The 21,400-nt window shown below is 39.8% G+C and overlaps 1 protein-coding gene across 1 annotated transcript in view; it reads right to left on the bottom strand.

Annotated features, from left to right (window-relative positions):
• KIF18A (kinesin family member 18A) overlaps positions 1-21,400 on the bottom strand; it is a gene marked incomplete at its 5' end in the record, with an annotated part of 117,669 nt that overhangs the window by 6,831 nt on the left and 89,438 nt on the right. The window contains 4 exons of the mRNA XM_089654953.1: positions 176-288; positions 2,982-3,086; positions 4,481-4,895; positions 19,235-19,330. Coding sequence (XP_089511079.1) covers positions 176-288; positions 2,982-3,086; positions 4,481-4,895; positions 19,235-19,330 — 729 coding nt within the window. The remainder of the gene's footprint in view (positions 1-175; positions 289-2,981; positions 3,087-4,480; positions 4,896-19,234; positions 19,331-21,400) is intronic.

Raw genomic sequence — 21,400 nt, 5'->3', positions numbered from 1 at the left:
TTTGAAACTGACATTCCTGCCAATTCAGAGCATAAAGGACATATCACACTTGGAAAATATTTTAGATGACTGATTACAGTAACAAACCATTACGCTGATAACCTGGAAATGTCAGCCTTTCATCACACAGTGAAAAGTGAACAAGTAATGTCATAATCGATCATTTCATGCTCACCTGCTGTCTTTTTCACTCGCAGGGCTTTACAGTCAAAGGGATTGTCCTGGCGCACACGTTTAGGGATAGGAAGTGGTACGCTGTCCTCTTTTACAGCAATGCCTGCTGCAAGACTTATAAATCATAAAAGAAACAAAGATTTAGTTTTCTTGAACAAAATAGGAGATCTTGTGTTTATGAAGTCATTTATGCAACTGAACAACCAAGTTGTTAGTTACCCTTACAAATACATGTTAGAGCCCAGCTCCGCCAGTTTTAAAGTTGATCTAAACTTTTAAAAAAAAAAAAATCTAATAAGTCATTCTCATTTCAAAAGTTGCTTTCAATCTTTTAAAATCTAAGGGCTCATTCACATCAAGGCACAGAGACATCAGTTTTTCTGTACGCATTCTGCAAGGGCACAACAAAATCAATTGTTCTCTTTGTGCCCCCGTTCACACCACTAGTATCATGTGCAGATTTTGTTTTTTGCGCAGGAATCCACAACATGTATAAAATTTATTGTAGCATACATGAAAACGGATGTCTGTGCAAGTGAAATCTGCATGTCAGTTTCCATCAGTTTTTCTGCATGTATGGCATGAACGAGGCCTAAAATTTAATTAACCACTTGCCCTCCTGAGGATTTACCACCCTTCATGACCAGGCCATTTTTTTTGTCTTATGGCGCCGCATTACTTTAACTGACAATTGCACGGTCATGCAATGCTGCACCCAAATGAAATTTATGTCCTTTTTCTCTATGAATTGAGCTTTCTTTCCGGGGTATTTGATCTCTTGTGCGTTTTATTACTTTTTGCGCTATAAAAAAAAGACAAAATTTTGAGAAAAACATATATATATATATATATATATATATATATATATATATATATATATAGATAGATAGATAGATAGATAGATATATCAGTATATCTGCTGTAGGGCGGTTGGGAAGCAGCTAAGATACCACCTAGTAACTACCATAAAGGCCCTTATTCAGACACCTCCTGCTATGAAGTGGCAACTATCTTTTGTGCTCTTGCATTGTCACCATGGTACATGCATTACAAGGGGCCATGCTAATGCAGTTGCAGTGGAGGCATGGTCCACCATCAGAAAGCTGATGCCAGTGGGCATGTAGAGAGGAAATGATTGAAAAACGCTGGAGATCAGCAGCATTAGATTATATATATGAATGCCATTCAAGTCAAACTGGGACTTTTGAGTTTATATAATAAAAGAACATTTCAAGGAGTGGAAACTGCATTTTTATTTTCAACATACTCCCCTGCTACATTTATCACAGCTTAACTAATGCCCGGAAAACATCAGAATAGAAAGATTCGTCAGTATGCCTTAACCATACTAGGACGGCCTGCTACACTTCGTCATCAGTGCTGGAATGCTGACCTCCAAGGAACTCTTTTAGGGGTCCAAACAAGTGAAAATCACTTTGAGTGAGGTCCAGGCTGTAAGGGGGAAGTGGCAATACCTCCCAGCCTAGCTGCTGTAATGAGCATGTAATGCAATGAGCAATATGAGCTCGTGCGTTGTCCTGTGTGTTGAAAATCCTGGCCTTCTCTGTCAAAATGCTCCTTCAATGCAGTGCAGACTTCAACTCTTCTGTGCCGGTCAAAAGTGGAAAGCTGTCTAGGTACCCAGCATGCGCTAACTTTTCGAAAATGCAAATGCTCGTGATTGATTGTGTTCATTGTCCCCACAGAAACAGATTATCTCTTGTGCAATTTCACAACAGGTTATGCGTCGATTAGCCAGAATAAGGTGTTCCACGCGCTGAATGCTCACAGGAGTGACTATGGTGCACTGGGAACCACCATGGCTGGGATTGTCACTGACAGACGTGCAGCCATCTTTGAAAAGTTTACATTATTCAAATGTCTTACTGTGGCTAAGCGTCTCATCACCGTACTGTGCTTCAAGTCTTCTGTAGATATCTGCAGGTTTTACACCTTCATTCACAAGAAACTTCATCACCGCCCATGGTTCCATACATGCACTAACACTGTTGTCTGACATCTTGATTAACTGTCTGTGGATTGGCCTGTGACACATGCGCTGCCTATTGGAAAAAGGACAACATGCGACGTACTATTGCGTGTAGTACCGCCTTGCTAGCATCCCTTTTTATATCTGTAAAATTAAAAGTCCTGGTTTCACTTGAATGAATATATATATATATATATATATAAATATATATATATATATATAAATATATAACCAGTAAGGGGGGGGGGGAGCAGCACTAGCACTTTAGTAAACCAAAAGGTTAGTCTACTTCTACTTTTAAGCAATCAAAACAAGGCTCCTGGCCAATTGACAGAGTGAACAATTCCCTCATCTCCAGCTCTTAAAATTCACATCCCAAAGCAACAATAACACCATTTGTTCTGCAATGTTTCATATGAAGTTCAGTGAAAAAGATGATGGCAGTTTGAACTGTGGAACCTGAAAATGGGAATCCTGTCTCTATAAGGCGGATGATTTTTTTATTCATTAAAAGGAACATGCTTGATTAGCAAAATGAAGTGTGTTGGAACCTTTCCTGTTTAGTGTATTGGAAGAGAAATTCTGTAAAGGTTGTCTATAAGGGAAAGATTTGTAAAACCTGCCCTCTAGAAAACCCAATGTTAAATTAAGAAAAGCAGAAATAGGGAAGGAAGAGAAACAATAGACTGAGGGATACAACTGCAATAACCTGGTATTTATATAATACTGCAAGATTTTCATAGAAATGTCATTCGGAGAGCCAGCCTCTAATTCATTCCAGACAGGAGATCTTATGGCACGAAGCGTACAATCTTACCTTAATAGCTTTCTCTTTCTTTCAGCAGCTGAAGTCATTGCCATGTAGGATGGCTTCTCACTCAGCTTTCCTGGATTTCTGCTCAGCAGAGATGGGAGTCCTAGCCTGTGAGAATAGGGATTAAAGGCTTTGGTAAATGTTTGCCTTCTACAATATGACCGTCAGCCTTACAATGCATATAGTTCTGCGCGTTTAGCATTGAGAACAAACGTCAGAATCGGTGGAACTAAATGCTGCTGGGAGGAGAATGTGAAAAGGAATCTTGTACAACTAAAAAGCTATAATGAAGTGGTTTCCAGCACTACTTAGTAATATGCAAAAGCAGCGGTACACAGTAACATGTTTCGCATTCAGTAGTCGGACTAATGTCTAAAGGGAACCTGTCACCAAGTAATCAAGTAGTAGCTCCAGTTTGGCTGCGAAAACACTAGCATAGTTGAATACCAAACCCACTGAAACCGGGAAGGATAGCAATTGTATATGTCTGTAACCTAAGTAAAACTTGCATTTGGTTTCCCCTGGGAATCAAGGTGTCCCCTTACAGTGCAAGGCAGCAAGTCTGCATTATTCCCATAGGGATTCTGAGCTATACGACTTGCAACTTAGTAAATGTTTCTGTTGAAACCTTAAAGTAATCTTCATTCAGTTACCCATGCTCACCCTTAGACCATAACGCCTGGACGTTCTCCCCAGCAAGGTACTGCCTCAGTGATTTCTGAGGCATGTAGTCCCAGAGCAGAAACATATCACTGAACAGGGACATTAGTAAATCAACCCAATAGTATTGCTTAAGGCAAATATACTGTGCAAAGCAAGTGCTCCAGAGCTTAGTAAATGAGATAAAGCTTCACTTTGCAAAGAATACCCAATCACATGCAAGGAAAATAAAAAATGCACAAGATTGGATGATAGAAATCAGTAGAGCTTCCCGTCAGATCTAGAACAATTACTCTTGCAGTGCACAGACTAGTTGCCTTTAGTAAATCAACCCCTATATCTGTCCTCCTAGTAATGGTGTTGTGGAATGCAGTACCTATGTGTTAACAAGGTAAATGATCTATGCAAGGTGGAAGAAAGAGAAGCTCATTCGTATTTCTCTATCTGTTCAGTCATAGGATAGGGCTTCAAGACAGGGTTGTGCTGTATGGCAGAGCTGTGTAAATCTCGAGACTAGATGGATTGAAAAACAAAAACCTCTGACCATATATAACACCATCGTGCTTTCTACCAACATGTTCCTAAAGGTACAAGCACCACAGCTATCATCCTTCGCTCCCATCTGGAAAATTTGTTCTGACATGGAGCAAAATATGCACCTTACTCACAATGTTCCAGCAAGAATAAGGATCGAGTACTAGAATGTGTGCACACACACAAACCAAAAATGGTGTGTCCCCCAATGTTGGATGAGAACCTTGAGTGTCAAAATGGGGCTAAGTTTTTATGTTTACTAGTAATTTGTTTCCATACTTTAGAGCAACCCGGGTCTAATTTAATACCTTTGTAGCATGCTATAAGGTTGATGTAAACCTGTGCCACTGGCATCTGGATTCAGGTCAGTGTTGCCATGAGAAAGAATGACTGTGGAGTCCATGTCTTGTTCAGAAGCCATCTTCATCTGAAAGGTGAAACCTCTGCTTTGGCTGCCTTTGTCATGAGCCATGAAGGTGGGAGCACTTTGCTGAGACAATCCAGCGCCAGAGATTTTATTGATATCCTCTGTGATAACTATGGTTTTATTGCAACTTTCTGGGGTGTAAACAATAGGCATGAGCTCCATGCTGATAGAATCTTCATGTTGAGTGCTAGTGGTAAATTGTGCTGCTGCCTGAGGAGACTCCATTAATTTCCTCCTTGTCTTTTTGCGAGGGAGAGAATCTTCTTTGAGCTTTGGAGGAACATTTTCTTTCAAACCTATCAAAATGAGTAAACAAAAAAGCAAACTTATTCAGCTGAGGTAGCTTTTTTTTTTTTCCCATAGCATGGACACAGTTAATAACCAATTAAAAATCAGTTTTAAGCAGACTGATCTCACCCTTTTAAACATGCACAAATTGAAAGTATATATAAACCCTCATCTTGTAAAATGATCCTAACAGTTTAAAATAGAAATGAAAGTTAAAAACCTTTGCGTAGACATATAAAAAAAGATTATAAATAACTTTTCTCCACCCCTTTTTTTTTTTTTTAAAAGTGAGCACATACCCTCTGTTCTCAGCTGCATAGAGATGTGAGGGTGGAGAAACAGCAGCACACTGGCTTTCCCAGTAAATGGCTGTGCAGGGAGTGTGTCAGCACAAGTCTGATCATTGGAAGAAAGCATACGGAGTTCCCAGCACAGCTAGATAACGGACACCGTTCTCTCCTGCCTAGTGTGGTCAGTTTTTAATAGAAAAGTAGAGGGACTAGTAGGAACACCAGGCATTTCACACAAAGGAAGAAATACAAAGAACAGGATACTTTTTCATACAAGTACATGGTACAGCAGGCACATATCAGGAATCTGAAATGTTGGGTTTCCCTCCATTTTAGATTGCAATGTTTCCCTTGTATAGCAGTAGCCCAATCATTTGCAGGCAATCTGAGAACAAAATATTTTGACACGTATAATATCAGAAAACTCTGCAAACACATAGCTTGCACCATAATTCATGGAATGGTTTAGAACATTAGCAAGCCAAATATCATTCAAATGTATCTGACCATAAAATGCTCTTTATGCTCCATTCACACCATGCAATTTCAAATCATAGGCAGAATTGCCGCAATTATGCCCGTGATTTCACGCTTCGCTAAAATAAACAACTGCACAACAGCATGTTCCAGTGCCATTTAGATTAATGACACCTAAAAATGCAGTGCGGTCTTGCAATTGTTGCAATAGTGGCAAACCACAAAGCGTGTTGCTCAAAAGATGCTCCTGAACTTTTTTTGGGTGGCACGCTTCATAATATTAGCGGGATAATCGCAGCAGAAACACACTGTTTTTAGGTGTCATTAAATGAATGGCACCTGAACAGTCTGTTGTGTGATGTTATTTTAGCAAAGCGTTTTGAAATCACGATGATTCTGCCTGCAATTCAAAATGCCATAGTGTGTATGGGGCCTTGGGCTAAATGGGCACACAAACAAGGATACACTCCAAAATCTTGTGAAAGCCTTCCCAGAAAAGTTTCTTTAGAGCTACAAAGTGTAGAGGTAGGCAACTGATTTATTATGAATGGTTTTGGAATGGGATTTCCAACAAGCTCATACAGATGCGATGGTCAGGCGCCCATGCACTTTTGATCACCGCATACTAAAATCTTCTGTATTTGAATTATGCACTCAAAATATTTAACTGCAAGTTTAGTATTGCACTATTAGTAGCCATTCTGTTTCAAAACACAATCTAAATTGTTATTTGATTTTTAGAAACATCTTTTCTGGTGCAAAACAAAAAAGAAATTGTGTCTAAAGATGTACCTTCTTTGTTGAACGAAGACAAAAATATAAAAAAACAAAAAAAAAAAAACCTTCAAATGCATCCACTTACAAAAGAGTTGAATGCAACTTCTCTGCCAACACTAATTTAATAACAAAAGCTGTTAATCACGAAGCATCACATGCCAGGTATTACTCATAGATGCAGCAAATCTTTACAACAAAGCAGCAGAGCTGCGTTGAGTAACTATGGCTACCTATCTGTAATGTCATGAGGGAGCAGTGTGGGTGAATTTCAAACTCTTGGTCTCTGTGGTAACCTACATTTGTGCAACTAGATAAATATTAGGGCCATAAACATATATTTGTATATGTTTTCAATGTAAAATTAAGTATAAACGAAATGATTCAATTTGTAAAAATCCAAGAACGATTAAATGCACAAGCGTCCAACGTATGCTCGTCTTATGTTGCTATTTTGTTTTACAAATGACAGATGGGTTCAGTCAAGAGACTTTTGTGAGCAAATCACATATTAAACAAGGATGAACACTTCCACTCATTCACAGAGATGCAAAACCAGCCTGATACTTTATACAGCAGTCCAATATTCTGTAATAACTGAAGGGCGGTATGTTCCAGGATATCCAAGCATGCACACATTTTTATATATACAGAGTAAATATATCGCCCACACATCAATGTTGCAGACACACAGTCACTTTCCTTGCATAGGCAAGGAAACAATTTCTTTAATTTAAAATAGAGCTAAGCAGTTTTCCACATCCCCATAATTTTGTTCATGATTTTTCTCCATGCTTTGCTCATCCTTACTGTGAAATTAAAGTTCCAGCAGTGGCTGAATGTCACACTTTTCCTGTGGTAACTACAGCAGAAAGTGTCTGCACACTGTGCATTGAACAAGCATTGTCACTATGGCTGTAACCGCTTGAAAGGGTTAGCTGGAGTTAGGCTTTAAAGCCCAAATTCGGGCACAAGGAAAGGAAAAAAAAAAAAAACATTGTTTGTTAAGTCTAAGGGTACAGGGATCAAGATTATTAGTATTTTGGCCTTACTAGAGAAATCTGTTTCATGGAGTACAGTACAGGACCCACTTGCCAACCCACTCACAGTAAATCTACTGCAAGTGCAGGCACCATTTACATGTACGCTGCAAGCATGTGTCCGGGTTCGGGGTGCGTACGCACCTCCTGCTGATCTGTGCTGTGATTCGCTACAGCACAAGTCGGTCACCCAGTTATAGCCAATGCATTTGGCTGTACACCAGCTGATTGGCTGTAGCCAACCACAGAGTTTGCAAACACACAGGACTCTGTACACAGACCACAATCTGGCTTTATTTCTCCCTCCTGAAAAGCAGAGAGGAAAAAAAACAAAAACAACCCAAATCTTAGTAAAAGCAGCACACATTACACATGTTAGGCACACAGAGTGTAGAACTATAGGTAGAACTTTTCTTTTCATTTTGGATAGAGCAAGGGAGGGTTACAACCCCTGTCAACATCTGTGTCCTATTGCAGAGATTTCCCTTCACTTCCTGTCCCATAGCCAAACAGGAAGTGAGAGGAAATCCCTGCAAATTAATGGAATTTCTTGGGGACCCCCAGGTCACCAGAACTAGTATCCCCATTGGATGATTTCCCCGCTATTACTTTTCTGGGGACAACCCAAAATTTGGGATTTTATTTTATTTTCACTTTCACTAATAATGGTAAACGGGGCAAAACAGAAAGGGTGAATTTCCTTAACAGGGGCACGGACAGCAATAAAACCCAACAGGTATGCCAAACCATCTACATTCAATTCAAAACTTAAAAGGTTTTGCCTTTAGTTATACTTTAACCCCTTGATTGCCCATAGATGTTAACCCCTTCCCAGCCAGTGTCATTAGTACAGTGACAGTGTACAGTATTATATCTACTCACTGTATTAGTCAAATTAGTGACGTCAGTGTCAGTCAGTGTACCTTCCAGCAAGGATCTGTTAGCACCAGATTGTGCGCCATACTATCACAGCCTTATTATAAGTCGCTGATCACCAACATTACCAGTATTGCATCACAGCTGCATAAATTCCAGTATATATGCCTTAATTTGTAGACGCTATAACACAAACCAATTAATATATAGGACATTTATTGGGATTTTTTTTTCCTAACCAAGGACATGCAGCGGAATACATTTTGACCTAAATGTATAAAGAAAATAGATATGTTGATTGGATATGTTTATAACAAAGTAGAAAATGCCTTTTTTTGTTTATATAATAAAAATTTAAAAAACCCAGTGGTGATCAAATACCACCAAAAGAAAGCTCAAATTACGTGAATTTTTTAAAATAAATTTCATTTGGGTACAGTGTTGTATGACCGAGCAATTGCCAGTAAAAATAGAGCAGTGCTGTAAAGCAAATATGCCCTGGTCATGAAGGGGGTAAAACCTTCTGGAGGTTAAGTGGTTAAAGCTGTATTTCGTGAATATTTTTTTCTTTTTAACAAAGTACATTGGTCTAGTTTTAGTAGATCTAAATCTTCCTATCTCACATCTGGAGGTTCACTGGGGATGCAGAAATTCACTGTAGTAGCGTGTGGTTCATGCAGTCAATCCCTGGTCTTGGGTGCGTCTCAAGCAACTTGCCATCTTGTATACTGCACCTCCTCCATTCAAGAATGTTTTATACTTTTTTTTTTAAGGAATACATGGCAGATATTGTGACAGCACCCGCCTCTCCTCTCCGCCCAGTTCCAAAAGAGAACACCTTGTATTTCGATGTGGGATATGAAGAATTAGATGTATTCCACATCCAGACATTGGTGAGAAATCTTTAGGAAATGTTTCAGATCAGGACATAAAGGAAGGAGAACAATATCCTAATGAAGGCCTTAAAGCCCGTTTACATCAATCCCTTGCAATGTTCTGCATTATGGCGGCTCAGATCATTTCAATGTGTTGCCAACACACCACAACAGACTAGACACTGACATTCACCATTTATAGTACTGCAAGGCACCACAGTGCACGTCAGAACGCTGTGTGGCAATACAGGTGCTTCCTTTAGTGTGCTAGGGTACCACTGAAAATAAATAGCACTATAGCGCACTTCATGTGTACTGCATGCATTGTGTGTCTTGCGGTAAGACCGGCATCGCAAAGGTAAATATGTTGTATATGAGGGTTCTAAAAGCGGCGTTCCACCCAAAAGGGGAAGTTGCACTTTAATGCTTTGTCCCCCGCTCCCCATTAAGGACTGGCACCTTTGAGGAGGAGGGGGAAAGAGCAGAAGTTGTCCTCCCTCTGTCCCTGCCTGTAGTCTTCTGGGACTTGTGACAGGTCCCAGAAAACTACGGGCCATGTACAAAGCGCAGCGCTTCTCGCACATGCGCAGACGACTGTGAAGCCACAAGCTTTCACAGCCGGGTGCCCACACTAAAGATTCCGGCGCCTGGGAGAGAAGACAGCCGCTGAAACCAGCGGTGGTGAGGACACCGCTGGACTGAAGGACAGGTAAGTGGCTGTATCTTAAAAGTCAGCAGCTACAGTTTTTGTAGCCGCTTACTTTTTTTTTTTTTTCAGCTGGAACTCTGCTTTAACTGTTTGGGCAAACTGGAGAAAAAGTTTTTATTTAGACTAGAGTTTAAAAGTATCCTTTCCAGTGTTGCTTTAAGTGAATAAATATGCAGGTAAAGATTATCTTTATGAAGCACAAGTAACAAAGCCCCTTGTGGTTATGTTCAATGAACAGAAAAACAATTACCATTCTGCATAGAAACTAGACACCTACATTAGACATAATTAGTTTTGTGAGCCTCGGAAACAGCGCTCGTAACTGCTATTAATGGATAGTACATCTTGGCTATAGCTACCATCATTTTGAGTACAAATCACACCGTACGTAGTACATACAGCTATGATTTAATGTATTCCGTTTTTCTCGCCATAGCGTAGTAGTTCAGTAACAGCAAAAACTCAGTAATGCAGATATATCAGATGAGACCTCTTTCAAATCTTTGTTGCAATCCTGTTAATTTACCTTTAACCTCCTGAAAAAGTTTGTTTAAGCAACATTATGAAGCATTGCTTACTCTCAAATGAATCGAAACAATGCAGTGATTCTTTTTTTCTCATCACTAAAATAACACAAAAAATATGAAGACACTCAAAAGCCCATTTATAATGGAGAGCCAATATTGCCTTCAAGTTTACAGCCAGGTGTCCTACAAAATTCCTAGATAGAGGAGAGATTGGTCACATGACTAATAGGTCACACAACTAAGGTCTTCTTTCCTGTCATTAGGTCACTTGGATGTGCAGCAAATGGGGAGGGGACAGAGGCTGGATGTGCAGTGAATGACAGATGTTTTCTGGGGACCTGTAGAGATGGCCTGTTCCTTCAGATGGTGGCTGTTTGTCTCGAGCCAGAAAAAAAATGCTTTCCTTTCTAACAAAGATTTAAGGAAGTTTATGCTGTTTGGTGGACTTTTGTTTTGAAAGTTAAAAATTGCTAACACATTTGGTAAAAGCTATAAACCTATATAAGAACTTCCAATCTTACAGTTACAGACTGGAGATAATCAGTATTTCGCATTTCAGTCAGAGGCTCTTGCATGCGTCCCCCCCATTTATTCCTTCACTCCCCCCCAACCCTTTTTCTCCCTTTCCCCCCTAATAATTTAGCAGGGATAACTACCCATATATTTCTATGCTTTTATTATATCCTACTTCTTACACTTTCCTTTTGGTCTGCCTTGTGAATCTGCCTGAAATCTTATGAGCGGATAACTTCCTGTGCTCTCCGCCTGTACACAGGGGGTTTATAGAGATTAGGGTGAGTAAGAGATGAGAATACGTTTCTTTTGTAATGCATCTGAAAAGAATTACGAAGGGCTGACAAAATATGCATTGGAATTCGGAGTTGAATATATAAACCATGATGTCAGGATGAAGATATGAGCACTCTTACTGGCAAATTAATGGTTATTTTGCTGAACTACGGTGTGTTTAAAGATATAAAACATGGGGAAATGTGCATGCATTCCGGAGATGTACATTTTTTTTTCATTTTTTAGTGTTACTAGCATCTATGTAAAAGATACCTGTACTTCCATCTGAATACAAGACAAGATGTTGGTTAAAAGCCCTACTTTAGCAGATATTTCACCTCATAGAAGCCTACAATGTGAAAAGTGACAGCATTCTTCTATGCCACTACCTGACATAAAATTAGTTTGTCTTGCATAATACAGCTCCTCATAAAAACTAGATTTTTAAAAAAAAAACCTTTAGATCCCATAAACGCTTTGAAATTTTACATGGCACTACATATTATTACAAATTATTTAAAATAACTCTTACGAAAATAATTTTTTTGTATTCGCTTAAAAAGATCCAAACCCCAGCAAGCGTGTTGACCACACAATTTAGACAGCAATACGTCTGAAATTTCTATGCCTTTATGAAATCTGTTTCGAGACCTAGAAGGAAATTCTAAGGCGGAAATGGGGAAAGCTCAAGAAACACTGGTGCTTTTGTTGACAAGTAAAATCCACATAATTAGGATGGATATTAAATACGTTTCTTCAAATATGAAATAATGACCACCGTTTAACAGGTGGCTAGCATTTCGCAATTTCCGTGCAAAATCCACCTTCCATTCCAACATCTTGAAACTATTAAGAATGAGAAGCGACTCAGCAAAAGGTGCAACTGGATCTTTATAAATCTTCGTTTGCTTAAAAGTTGACGATGGGGGAGAAAGAGGAAAAAGTTTCACTGCCTCCCAGGACCCAAACAAATACTGTGAGATTTAATATTTTCTCACATATGATATAGACTGAACTGTAATTTACCAGATACAGCGCACCTTATAGTATTGTGTAAAAAAAAAAAAGTCAAGCTCTAGTCAAATCTTCTCCATACTGGGAAGATCTCCCTTTTTTCTTGTGGGGTCACTGCAGTTTCTGAGCACAATATTTCCAACAGGGACAAAGAAAGAAAAAAAAAACAAAAAAACCCACATTTGTTTCTTTTGTACAGGAGGGGAGGGGTGACGAATAAAAAAGGGTATGAACTTTTTTTTTTTTTTAAATTGTAATCTGTCATCTTTGGAAGTACTTTCGTTTGTGTGGTTATAGAATAAGCAATAACTGACAGAAGTTCTAACCCGCCGTGTGTAAAAAGCGCATTGTTGCCAGTAATTTAGGATGGCACCCCAATGCACAAACAGCAGTAGTGAACAAAAGACTCATGTCACAATTAGCTGGGTAAAAAAAAAAAAAACACTTTTTTTAATTGGTAATGAACTCAAAAAGAGTATTTGCCAGGTTTTAAGAAAACTTTTGAAACGTTAAATATGCCTAAACATTACCCAGAAAATGAACCTTTCTTAACAGAAGTGCATTTTGCTTACAGCCTCATAGCTGTATATCTAAATCGTGCATCTAAGAACTGCTGCCTCTGACTACTAATCTCACAAGATCTTGTAAAGTCACTATCACGCTGCTCACTGTTCTCCTTGCTGGAAGCCCTGACATGAGGAGGCAAAGCCCTGCCTCTACCAACATGGCAGTCTCCACAAAGACAAAGTGCAGAACAAAGCATAGTAAACCAGTAATACGGTAAAGATCAGCTGCAGGGGCATCAAAGGAAATACTGCTTTCTTTTGCTTGCCTTTTATGTACATAGCTTCCAGATGTCAGTTCCTATTTAAAACACCTTAATGCACCATAGCCCAATGACAATTACTTGGTGCAGGGTGCCAGTTCTCTGCTGGCTTTGTTGTAGACGGACTGAGCATTGATGCAACGTAAGCCATGAATCTTAAATCTGATCCTGTTGCTCACTTATAGTCACTTTGGTCACCTCCAGACTCTTCAACCACTCACTAGTCCTCCAGTCAGATTATTTTTCATTTACAGACACTGTAGTACCATCTTCCGTGAACGGAAAGGCTGGGCAGAAAAGGGTAAGAATAGTTGGGCACTCTTAATGACAGCTCCCACAGCTCTAACAACCCCTACTGCACCGGAGGATTGTGGTGGGTGAAGAATGCTTTCACCTAACCTACTGACTGTAAGCTATGATCCGTGTGCTGATTTGTGTGTATTGGGCCTCTTCTATGAACTCTGATCTTTAGTTCTTTCCATAGATTTTCTATTGGATCAAGTCAGATGATTGGCTGTGCCATTCTAGTAGTTTTATTTTCTTTGAACCCATTTGAGAGTTTCCTTGGCTTTGTGTTTGGGATGATTGTCTTGCTGAACTATCCACCCTCATTTCATCTTCATCATCCTGGTAGATGGCAGCAGATTTTTATCAAGAATGTCTTGGTACATTTTTCCATGCATCCTTCCTTCAATGACACGAAGTTAGCAGCTCTTTGCGTTCTCAACTTTGTCGATTTAAGCTGGACTCCCTGCCCACCTGCAAAATCTGGCATTCCAATCCTTCTAAATTCCCATAAAAGCCTTCTTCCACATGAATGTGACACTTTCGTGGGGGGAATTGGGTCAGATCATCTTATGACCTTTGTGAACACACAAACAGCTTGCATTCCAAATGCCTGTGAGCAGGAGGTGGTATCTCACGTTTATAAACTCAGGTTGCACTCACTGTGCCCTCCTGTAAAGAATGTCAAAAGGAATAGGACAATGACACCTTGATTTAGAACACCTGAGAGGGCCCAATAAATTTACAAGAATGAACAGGCTGGGTGAAATACCTGAAACCAGTGTTCACCCCATCTTAGGCTTTTAAGCACTGAATTATTTACATTCTGGCCCAAAAACTGCAGACAGAATTCATCAGATCTGTCATTGCTTTTGCTCAGCAGAGTTTTTCTGGCTTCTGTGTACATTAAAGATGCATTCTTACACATTTTAATTTTTCCAATGGACCAAGGCTTTCTGCATTTTGGCAATGAAAGCCTACATTACTAGTCTGTAGTCCTGCCCTTTGGCCTTTCTGCATGTTAACTAAGGTGCTGGTCCCAGTGTTGGCCCTGTTGTATTCTTTCAGCATCCCCATTGTACATTACTTGGAAGACTATGTTAGTAATGGAAGAGTCAACAAGGACTCTGTAATGTCTGAACAGTGAGAGAGCATTGTCTGACAGAGTTTCAGATGGATCCTGAACACTTAGAAATCAAAAGATGCCACCTTATCACTTGGAGTATCTTGGCCTGGTCCTAGACATGTCTCAGGCAAAGGTTTTTCTTCTTTAGTAGAAGCTTCAGACCCTAACATTTCTAGTTCAAACTCTTCAGTCCAGAAGTGGCACACCTCTACATCTGCAGCACAATATCCTGTCAAATCAATATAGTCTCTGAACAGGCTAATTCAGTTGTCAAAAAGGGAGAGACTCTCCCTGGCTTGGTTGCTCAAGAATATGATCATGGAGATTAGGAAGCTTCCTCTTACAAACCTCTCAAAATGAACACCAGCCTACTGGGCTGGGAAGGAGTCCTGCATCTTTGTCTGAACATTCATGTCCCCAGATAAGAATTCTGGAGCTTCAGGCAATTTGGTAGTCCTTCAGACCAGACCAACCTTTTGGGAGGGCTATCCAATCCAGATTCAGTCAGACAACTGTGGCATACATCAACCATTAGGAAGAACCAGATCATCTGGATCTACTGTCCCAAGAACAGGTTTGCTATCCTGATTCTCAGTCACAGGCTTTAAACAGCATAGCTTTTGAAGCCCAGGTTCTAAGAGATAGGGGGATCTCTGAGTCTGACTCCATAGATGCAATTGCAAACAGACCCATTGTAAACTATATGTAACTGAGAACTATACTAAAGAAAGAGGAGGGAATATGGAAGACACTGGCTGCCTTATCACTATATTAGTGTTGCTGTCGAAATCATAATCAGACAAAATACAAAGATAGTTGCATACAGTAGGTAGAGCCCCCTCTATAGTTAATACAACAGCAAATAAGGCTTGTATTAGAAATTGTGGTTTAAAAATAATATTTATTCACGGCAAAAAATTGCAATGCATAAAAATTGTACTGACGCAACTTTTTTTGTCTTGCATAAGGACAAGGCCTTGAACTTTCTTCTTACCAAGATAGTCTCTGCCTTTCACCGTAACCAGGACATTGCCTCTTTGTCCAGCTCATGAAAAGGAAACTTCCCTCCATTGCTTGGATGTGATGGGAGCTGTACGAGTTTCCACACAGTCCCTGTATGAAACACTAATTCCCTTTTGACACTTTGTATGGGCTCCCAGGCTTCTCATTCTACCATTTTTAGGTGGCTTTGACAAACCTTTATTCAGGCTTATGGCCACAAGCATCGGGAGTCCCTCTTTTTGGTCTTTGCTTCCTCCATAAGATCTGTGAATGCCTTTTTGGCATCAGGTAACAGTTTCACAGATTTGTAAGTTTTTACTTCACAATCTTTATATTTTACCAGGTCGATATTTCTTCCATATGATGCCAGTTTCAGGCCTAAGGTCCTTTGGGGGTTCTTAAAGCTGCATGAAGTCCCCATTTTCCAATCGTTCAAAACAAGCCTATGATCAACTGTTTGCTGTGTTGTTCACTACTCATTTGGACTTTTTTGGATGTTCCAAAGGTTTACGGATTCCTGTGTCCCTCAATGAAAAAGAAAGAAAAGTATTGTTGCCTTGCTTGTAAACTTTATGTAAAGCGGCCTTGGAGAGATTGGACACTGGCAAACAAAGCTGTAGGAATATCCTGTATAAGGCCTCCCACTCCCAGCAAGCTTCAGATTTTTAGTAAGCAATAACAGAAGTGGATAATAAACAGAAGAGGAGGACCTGTGTGCTGTAATGTATTGAAAGAAGAAAAAAAAGTCTGTTTTCTTAATCGTACATTATAGAGGACACAAAATAATGTAATCATCGGATGTCCAAAGGCAGTCCAATTGAAGGGTTGGTAACACAGCAAACAAACGGCTAACTTGCTGAAGACAACGAAAATGAAAGTGTTCTACAGTTTACAGGGCCCTATGATCACAGCCAGCATCCACTAAGGCCTGAATGTTCACCTGGTCAAACTTAACCACTTCAGCTTTAGAAGATTTTACCCCTTTCATGGTCAGGCCATTTTTTGCTATTCGGCACTGCGCCATTTTAACTGGCAATTGCACTGTCAGGTAACACTGTACACAAATGAAATTTATATCATTTTTTTTCCCCACACAGTTTTCTTTTGGTGGCATTTAAATCACCACTGGATTTTTTTATATTTTATTATATAAACGAAAAAAGACCAAACATTTATTTTAAAAAAAAAAAAAAACACTTAATTTTCTGCTAAAAAACATTCAATTAAGAAAAACAAAAACAAAACAAATGTTTTTATAAAATTAGGGCAAAATGGATTCTGCTACATTTCTTTGGTAAAAAAAAAAAACCAATAAGTATATTAATTGGCTTGCATGAAAGTTATGGTGTCTACAAAGATTGGATATGTACTGGAATCTTTTTTTTTTTGTTTTGTTTTGTTTTTTACTTCTAGTAATGGTGGCGATCAACAACTTATAGTGGGTCTGTGAAAATGCGGCAGGCAATCTGACACGGATATTTTGCTGGAACTGACAAACTACCACTGACATCTCTAATACAGTGCTAATAATATACACTGTACTAATGACACTGGGAAGGGATTCACATCTAGGGCAAACAAGGGGTTGCGTGCCTAACAATGTGTAATGTGTACTGAAACAAAGCAAGCGTTCCTCCTGTATAGAGCCCTGTGTTCCAGATCCACCGCATGTACTGCAGCGAGTCGGCAAGCGGTTATCAAACCTGTGAACGGAAGACCAGGTGTCAACCTTGCAAGTATGAGAAACTGAAGTAGGATACTGAAAGGCCAAGAAAGCACTAGAGTAAAGTGACCTTTAACCTGAAGAAGGAACCTTGTCTTTGAGGTCATAATCTTGAATGATGAGCTGCCAAATCCATGCAGCAATAATGGAATGGGAAACGTGCAGTTGGACTAACAAAAGTTATTGGTGATAAATAAAATCAAAGAGTGTAACACATCCAAACAATGGAAGGAAACTGTTTAAAATGTTTATGAGCAAGATTTAAAAATGGTAAAACAACATCCTGGTTAAAGTGAAAGGATGACACTACCTTAGGAAGAACACAATCTTGTCCTAGTGTAACACAAGAAAGGGTTTTTTTTTTTTTACAGGTCAGGGCTGCCAACTCAAACTTGTTGTGCCGAAGAGATGGTAATGAGAAAGGCAACCTTGTGAAAAAGGGTGGATAGAAGGATATTCCGAATAGGCTCAAAGGATAGTCTCTGGAGGACTGAAAGGACTAGGCTTAGATCCCACAGAGTCAGAGGAATGTACAGAAGGAACAACTTGAGCCCTGTATGAAGGCCTTCAATAAGGAGGGAGAGGCAAGTAGTCTCTGAAAAAGAACCACTAAGGTTGAGATAGGACCATGCCTCGCACCTAGTGAAGAACACCTTTCAAGTGTGATGGTAGACCTTGGAAGATGACAGCTTCCTAGTTTTTAAGGCGGAACTTCAGACCACCCCCAGACACTGACTGCTGCACTGTTGAAAGTGTATGCCAGTGCAGCAGCCAGTGTATCTGATTAATAGCCAAAGTAGTATAATGCCACCTGAACAACATAGCACTGTTCTGGTGATGGTAAAAATATATATTGTTTTTAAATCATATTTTATATACAGTATATAGTGACATACTGCTGTGGCACTGATCATGTACAATTTCTGGCTGCTCTGTTATCATTGTATGTCAGTGAAGCCCAGAAATCATCTCTGGTCACTGCCACAGCAGTACAATGTTACTAGACCAATGCAGCCAGTCAGTGTCTCCACCACCACACTAGTCCCAGTGTCACCATAGGATCTTGTGCTCAATGAAGAGCAATCACTCTCCAGAGAGCATCTGACAGACGATGAGCAAGCATTGTTTCACCTCCTCACAGCCTGCTTTAACTTCTTGGACCCCACACAACCAACCCCTTTCACTTGAATGGGTTGCATTCGGCTTCTGCTGAGCTAGGATGACCACACCGATTGAAATTTGGTCTCTCCCCATTGAACCATCCAAATTATGAACAGTGTATGGCCAGCCTTAGGCTTTTGAAATGGTGTACCTAGAACACCAAATTTTTGGCAATGCAGATTGTGGAAAACCACTGAGCGAATGAAAACCATTGAGCAGGTAGGCACTGTCCCTCAGAGTGAAAATGCCAAAAGCTCCTGCGCATGGGTGTGGATGGCTAGGAACAGAAATATTTGTTGGAACTCAGATGTGCGCGACACGCCAACGGGTGGGGCAAATCCTGGAAGTTCTCATATAAGACAGAGGGAGTCCAGATGCAACTGCAGAAGGAATAAAACAAGAGCGCACGAGCCTAGCGCATTATCCCAGATAACGGTTTATTAAAACGTGAATAAAATATTATGTTCACAAACAAGTGGTGACACATCGTACCATGCATTAATCCACAACGAGCCAAAGACCCTGACATCAATGAAGTGCCATATCCAGCTGTCACATTTCAAGGGTAACCCTCTTCCTCAAAGCTAAGGTCTATATATCTATATATCTCTCCCTCTCAATCCTCCCTGATACCCTGTCATGCCTCTTGTGACTGTATCTATATGCGATCTGTCACCACTTGTTTGCAAGTATTTTATCCACGTTTTAATAAACAGTTATCTGTGATAATATGCTAGGCCAGTGCACTCATATTATTCCTTCTACAGGCACTGTCCCTTGTATGCATTTCAACGGACAGTTTTAGTATCTGTCTTGTGTATTAAGAATTGAAATAAAGAAAATAAAAATGTACCTGATTCTTCAGTGAAAGGTCTAACGACTGCTAGGTTGCTTTCATTATGTGTCATTCTGACCAGCATTTGCATTTTCTGAACCTGCTTCTCTCCTCCTAGAAACAAAAACAAAAAAAATCAGGTTATCATAAGAAATCAAAGTGTATCAGAAACAAATGTGGTTTAAGTATTTGAGTTTATATGTTCTTGTAATGTCAAAAAGCTTCATGTTTTTTATATCTTCTGCTTTCAATAAGATCTATACCAACGACACACCTATATCCAGCCACATACAGTCCGAGAGTGACAATGCTTACAATTTCCTGCACACTCCCAAGTTGAACTATAAGCAGTAAATTTAATGCATAGCATGCAAGTACATTGGTCTGTAGACACTGCAGTAGAACTGTACTATTGAGTCATGTGCATATCTACAGGAAGTTCCTACAAAGTGAAAGGTTGTGCAAAATGCAGGAAAAGAAAAAAAAAAAACAAAAAAACAATTCAAGGTTAAACTGTTTTTGAAAGAAACCGATGTAATCGACAATACTTTAGTTCCAGTCTAACTCAAAGATGTAGCTCTATTGAAAGGTGCAGGCTAAATACTGCACACATTGTTGAAAACCAAATGATTTTTCTGCTCCATGTAGGTACAGAAATCAGTCTAATAAAACAAGGATTCAGTGTTCTTCTCATCACTGTGTGAGCATCTTTTAAAAGCTCTTCTCCCACAATCCACATTGCGAAGTTAACTTGACCTCCACTCAAGAGTAGAGTAATGGAATGGGAACTACAGTGAATGGTACTAGGTACGCTGTACAGTGCTGCAGAATATATTAGCACTATATGAAATGTAGAGACAAGGGTAGCAGGAGTCCTACAACCAGACTGGATGTTGGTACCAAACTTTATTTCACAGTTTTTTTTCTAGTAAAGGCACCTTTTAAAATTATGGACGATGTCAAGGCACCCTATAAAATTATAGCGAACAAAGGATTTCCCATCAACACTTACCAGCCAGCCTGCAAAACAACCAATTTGGCCCTAACAGTTTGCGTTAAAAACAGAGGGTTTTGTTTGCAGACATTTGAAAATACATGTGTAAGCCACAGCCCCATGTCAAGGGTCCTCTGTGTACTGTGGACCCAACTAAAATTTCCAAAGCCTCCATAGTAGGAGCTCATGCATCAATAGATAGGTTAAGGGCAGGTGTGCCTGGAGGAGCCCACCGCTCTTTAAAAAGGTACAGGGACACACGCGACACCCAGATATACCAAAATGTTAGCAAAGACATCCAGTGCATCCCTGCATCCTAATTAGCCCACTACACAAAAAATGGCAACCGTCCCAACCTATAATATAACACAGCAACATCCGTACAAGTAAGACACCCAACATTAGAGGTGATGTCTTCTTCCTAAACAAAAACAATTTTGCGCAATGGTACTAACAAGTATTCCAATGATTCTCTTCTCCCTCAGTTTTTCTCCATCACTGAGCTAATGTGATCTCGGCGCTGATAGTAAGGGGCAGGAGAGGGTCAAACAAGGATGCTGTGCAGGCAGCTGACATCCTCCTTATCAACTGATGTCATTGGTTGTAAGGATTCTGGTGGCTAAAAGGTTGTAATGGTGCACAATGAAAATCTGTGGCTTTGTGTAACTAAAAGGAAGGCTTGTTCCACCCGCTGGCTTGTATACAAGTTTTGGGCAATTTTTAGACATTTTGCGAAGGCACCCATGAAGAAACCTCAGGACACCCTGGTTGAAAGGCTGTATTACAGGATGGGAAACTTTATGAGGTTATTTGCAAGCCATAGAGAACTAGATTTAAAGCTAAAGTGTAACTAAAGAAACTATTTTTTTTTTACCATTTTGGATAGTGTAAGAGAGGGTTATAACGTGCGTGTGAGAGTGTGTACGTGTGTGTGTGTACGTGTGTGTGTGTGTGTGTGTGTGTGTGTGTGTGTGTGTGTGTGTGTGTGTGTGTACGCGTGTGTGTGTGTGTAGAGATTTCACTTCCCATCTCCTAGCCAAGACATGAAATCCTTCCAAAGTGAGGGAATCTGTGTGCCACCAGGGTTACCATTCAAAGACTTCACCTCTATTAGTGTTGAGTAATAAGCTCAACATTTGTGCTTTTATCTTACTTTCAATTAAAAAGTTTTGCCTTAAATTACACTTTAA

The sequence above is a fragment of the Staurois parvus genome, unplaced genomic scaffold, assembly GCF_062004578.1.
Source record: "Staurois parvus isolate SC_StPar_1 unplaced genomic scaffold, SC_StPar_1.0 ptg000818l, whole genome shotgun sequence".
NCBI classification, from domain to species: Eukaryota; Metazoa; Chordata; class Amphibia; order Anura; family Ranidae; genus Staurois; species Staurois parvus.
Note: the sequence above shows the minus strand (reverse complement) of the source record. Positions and strands in the feature narration are given on the sequence as shown.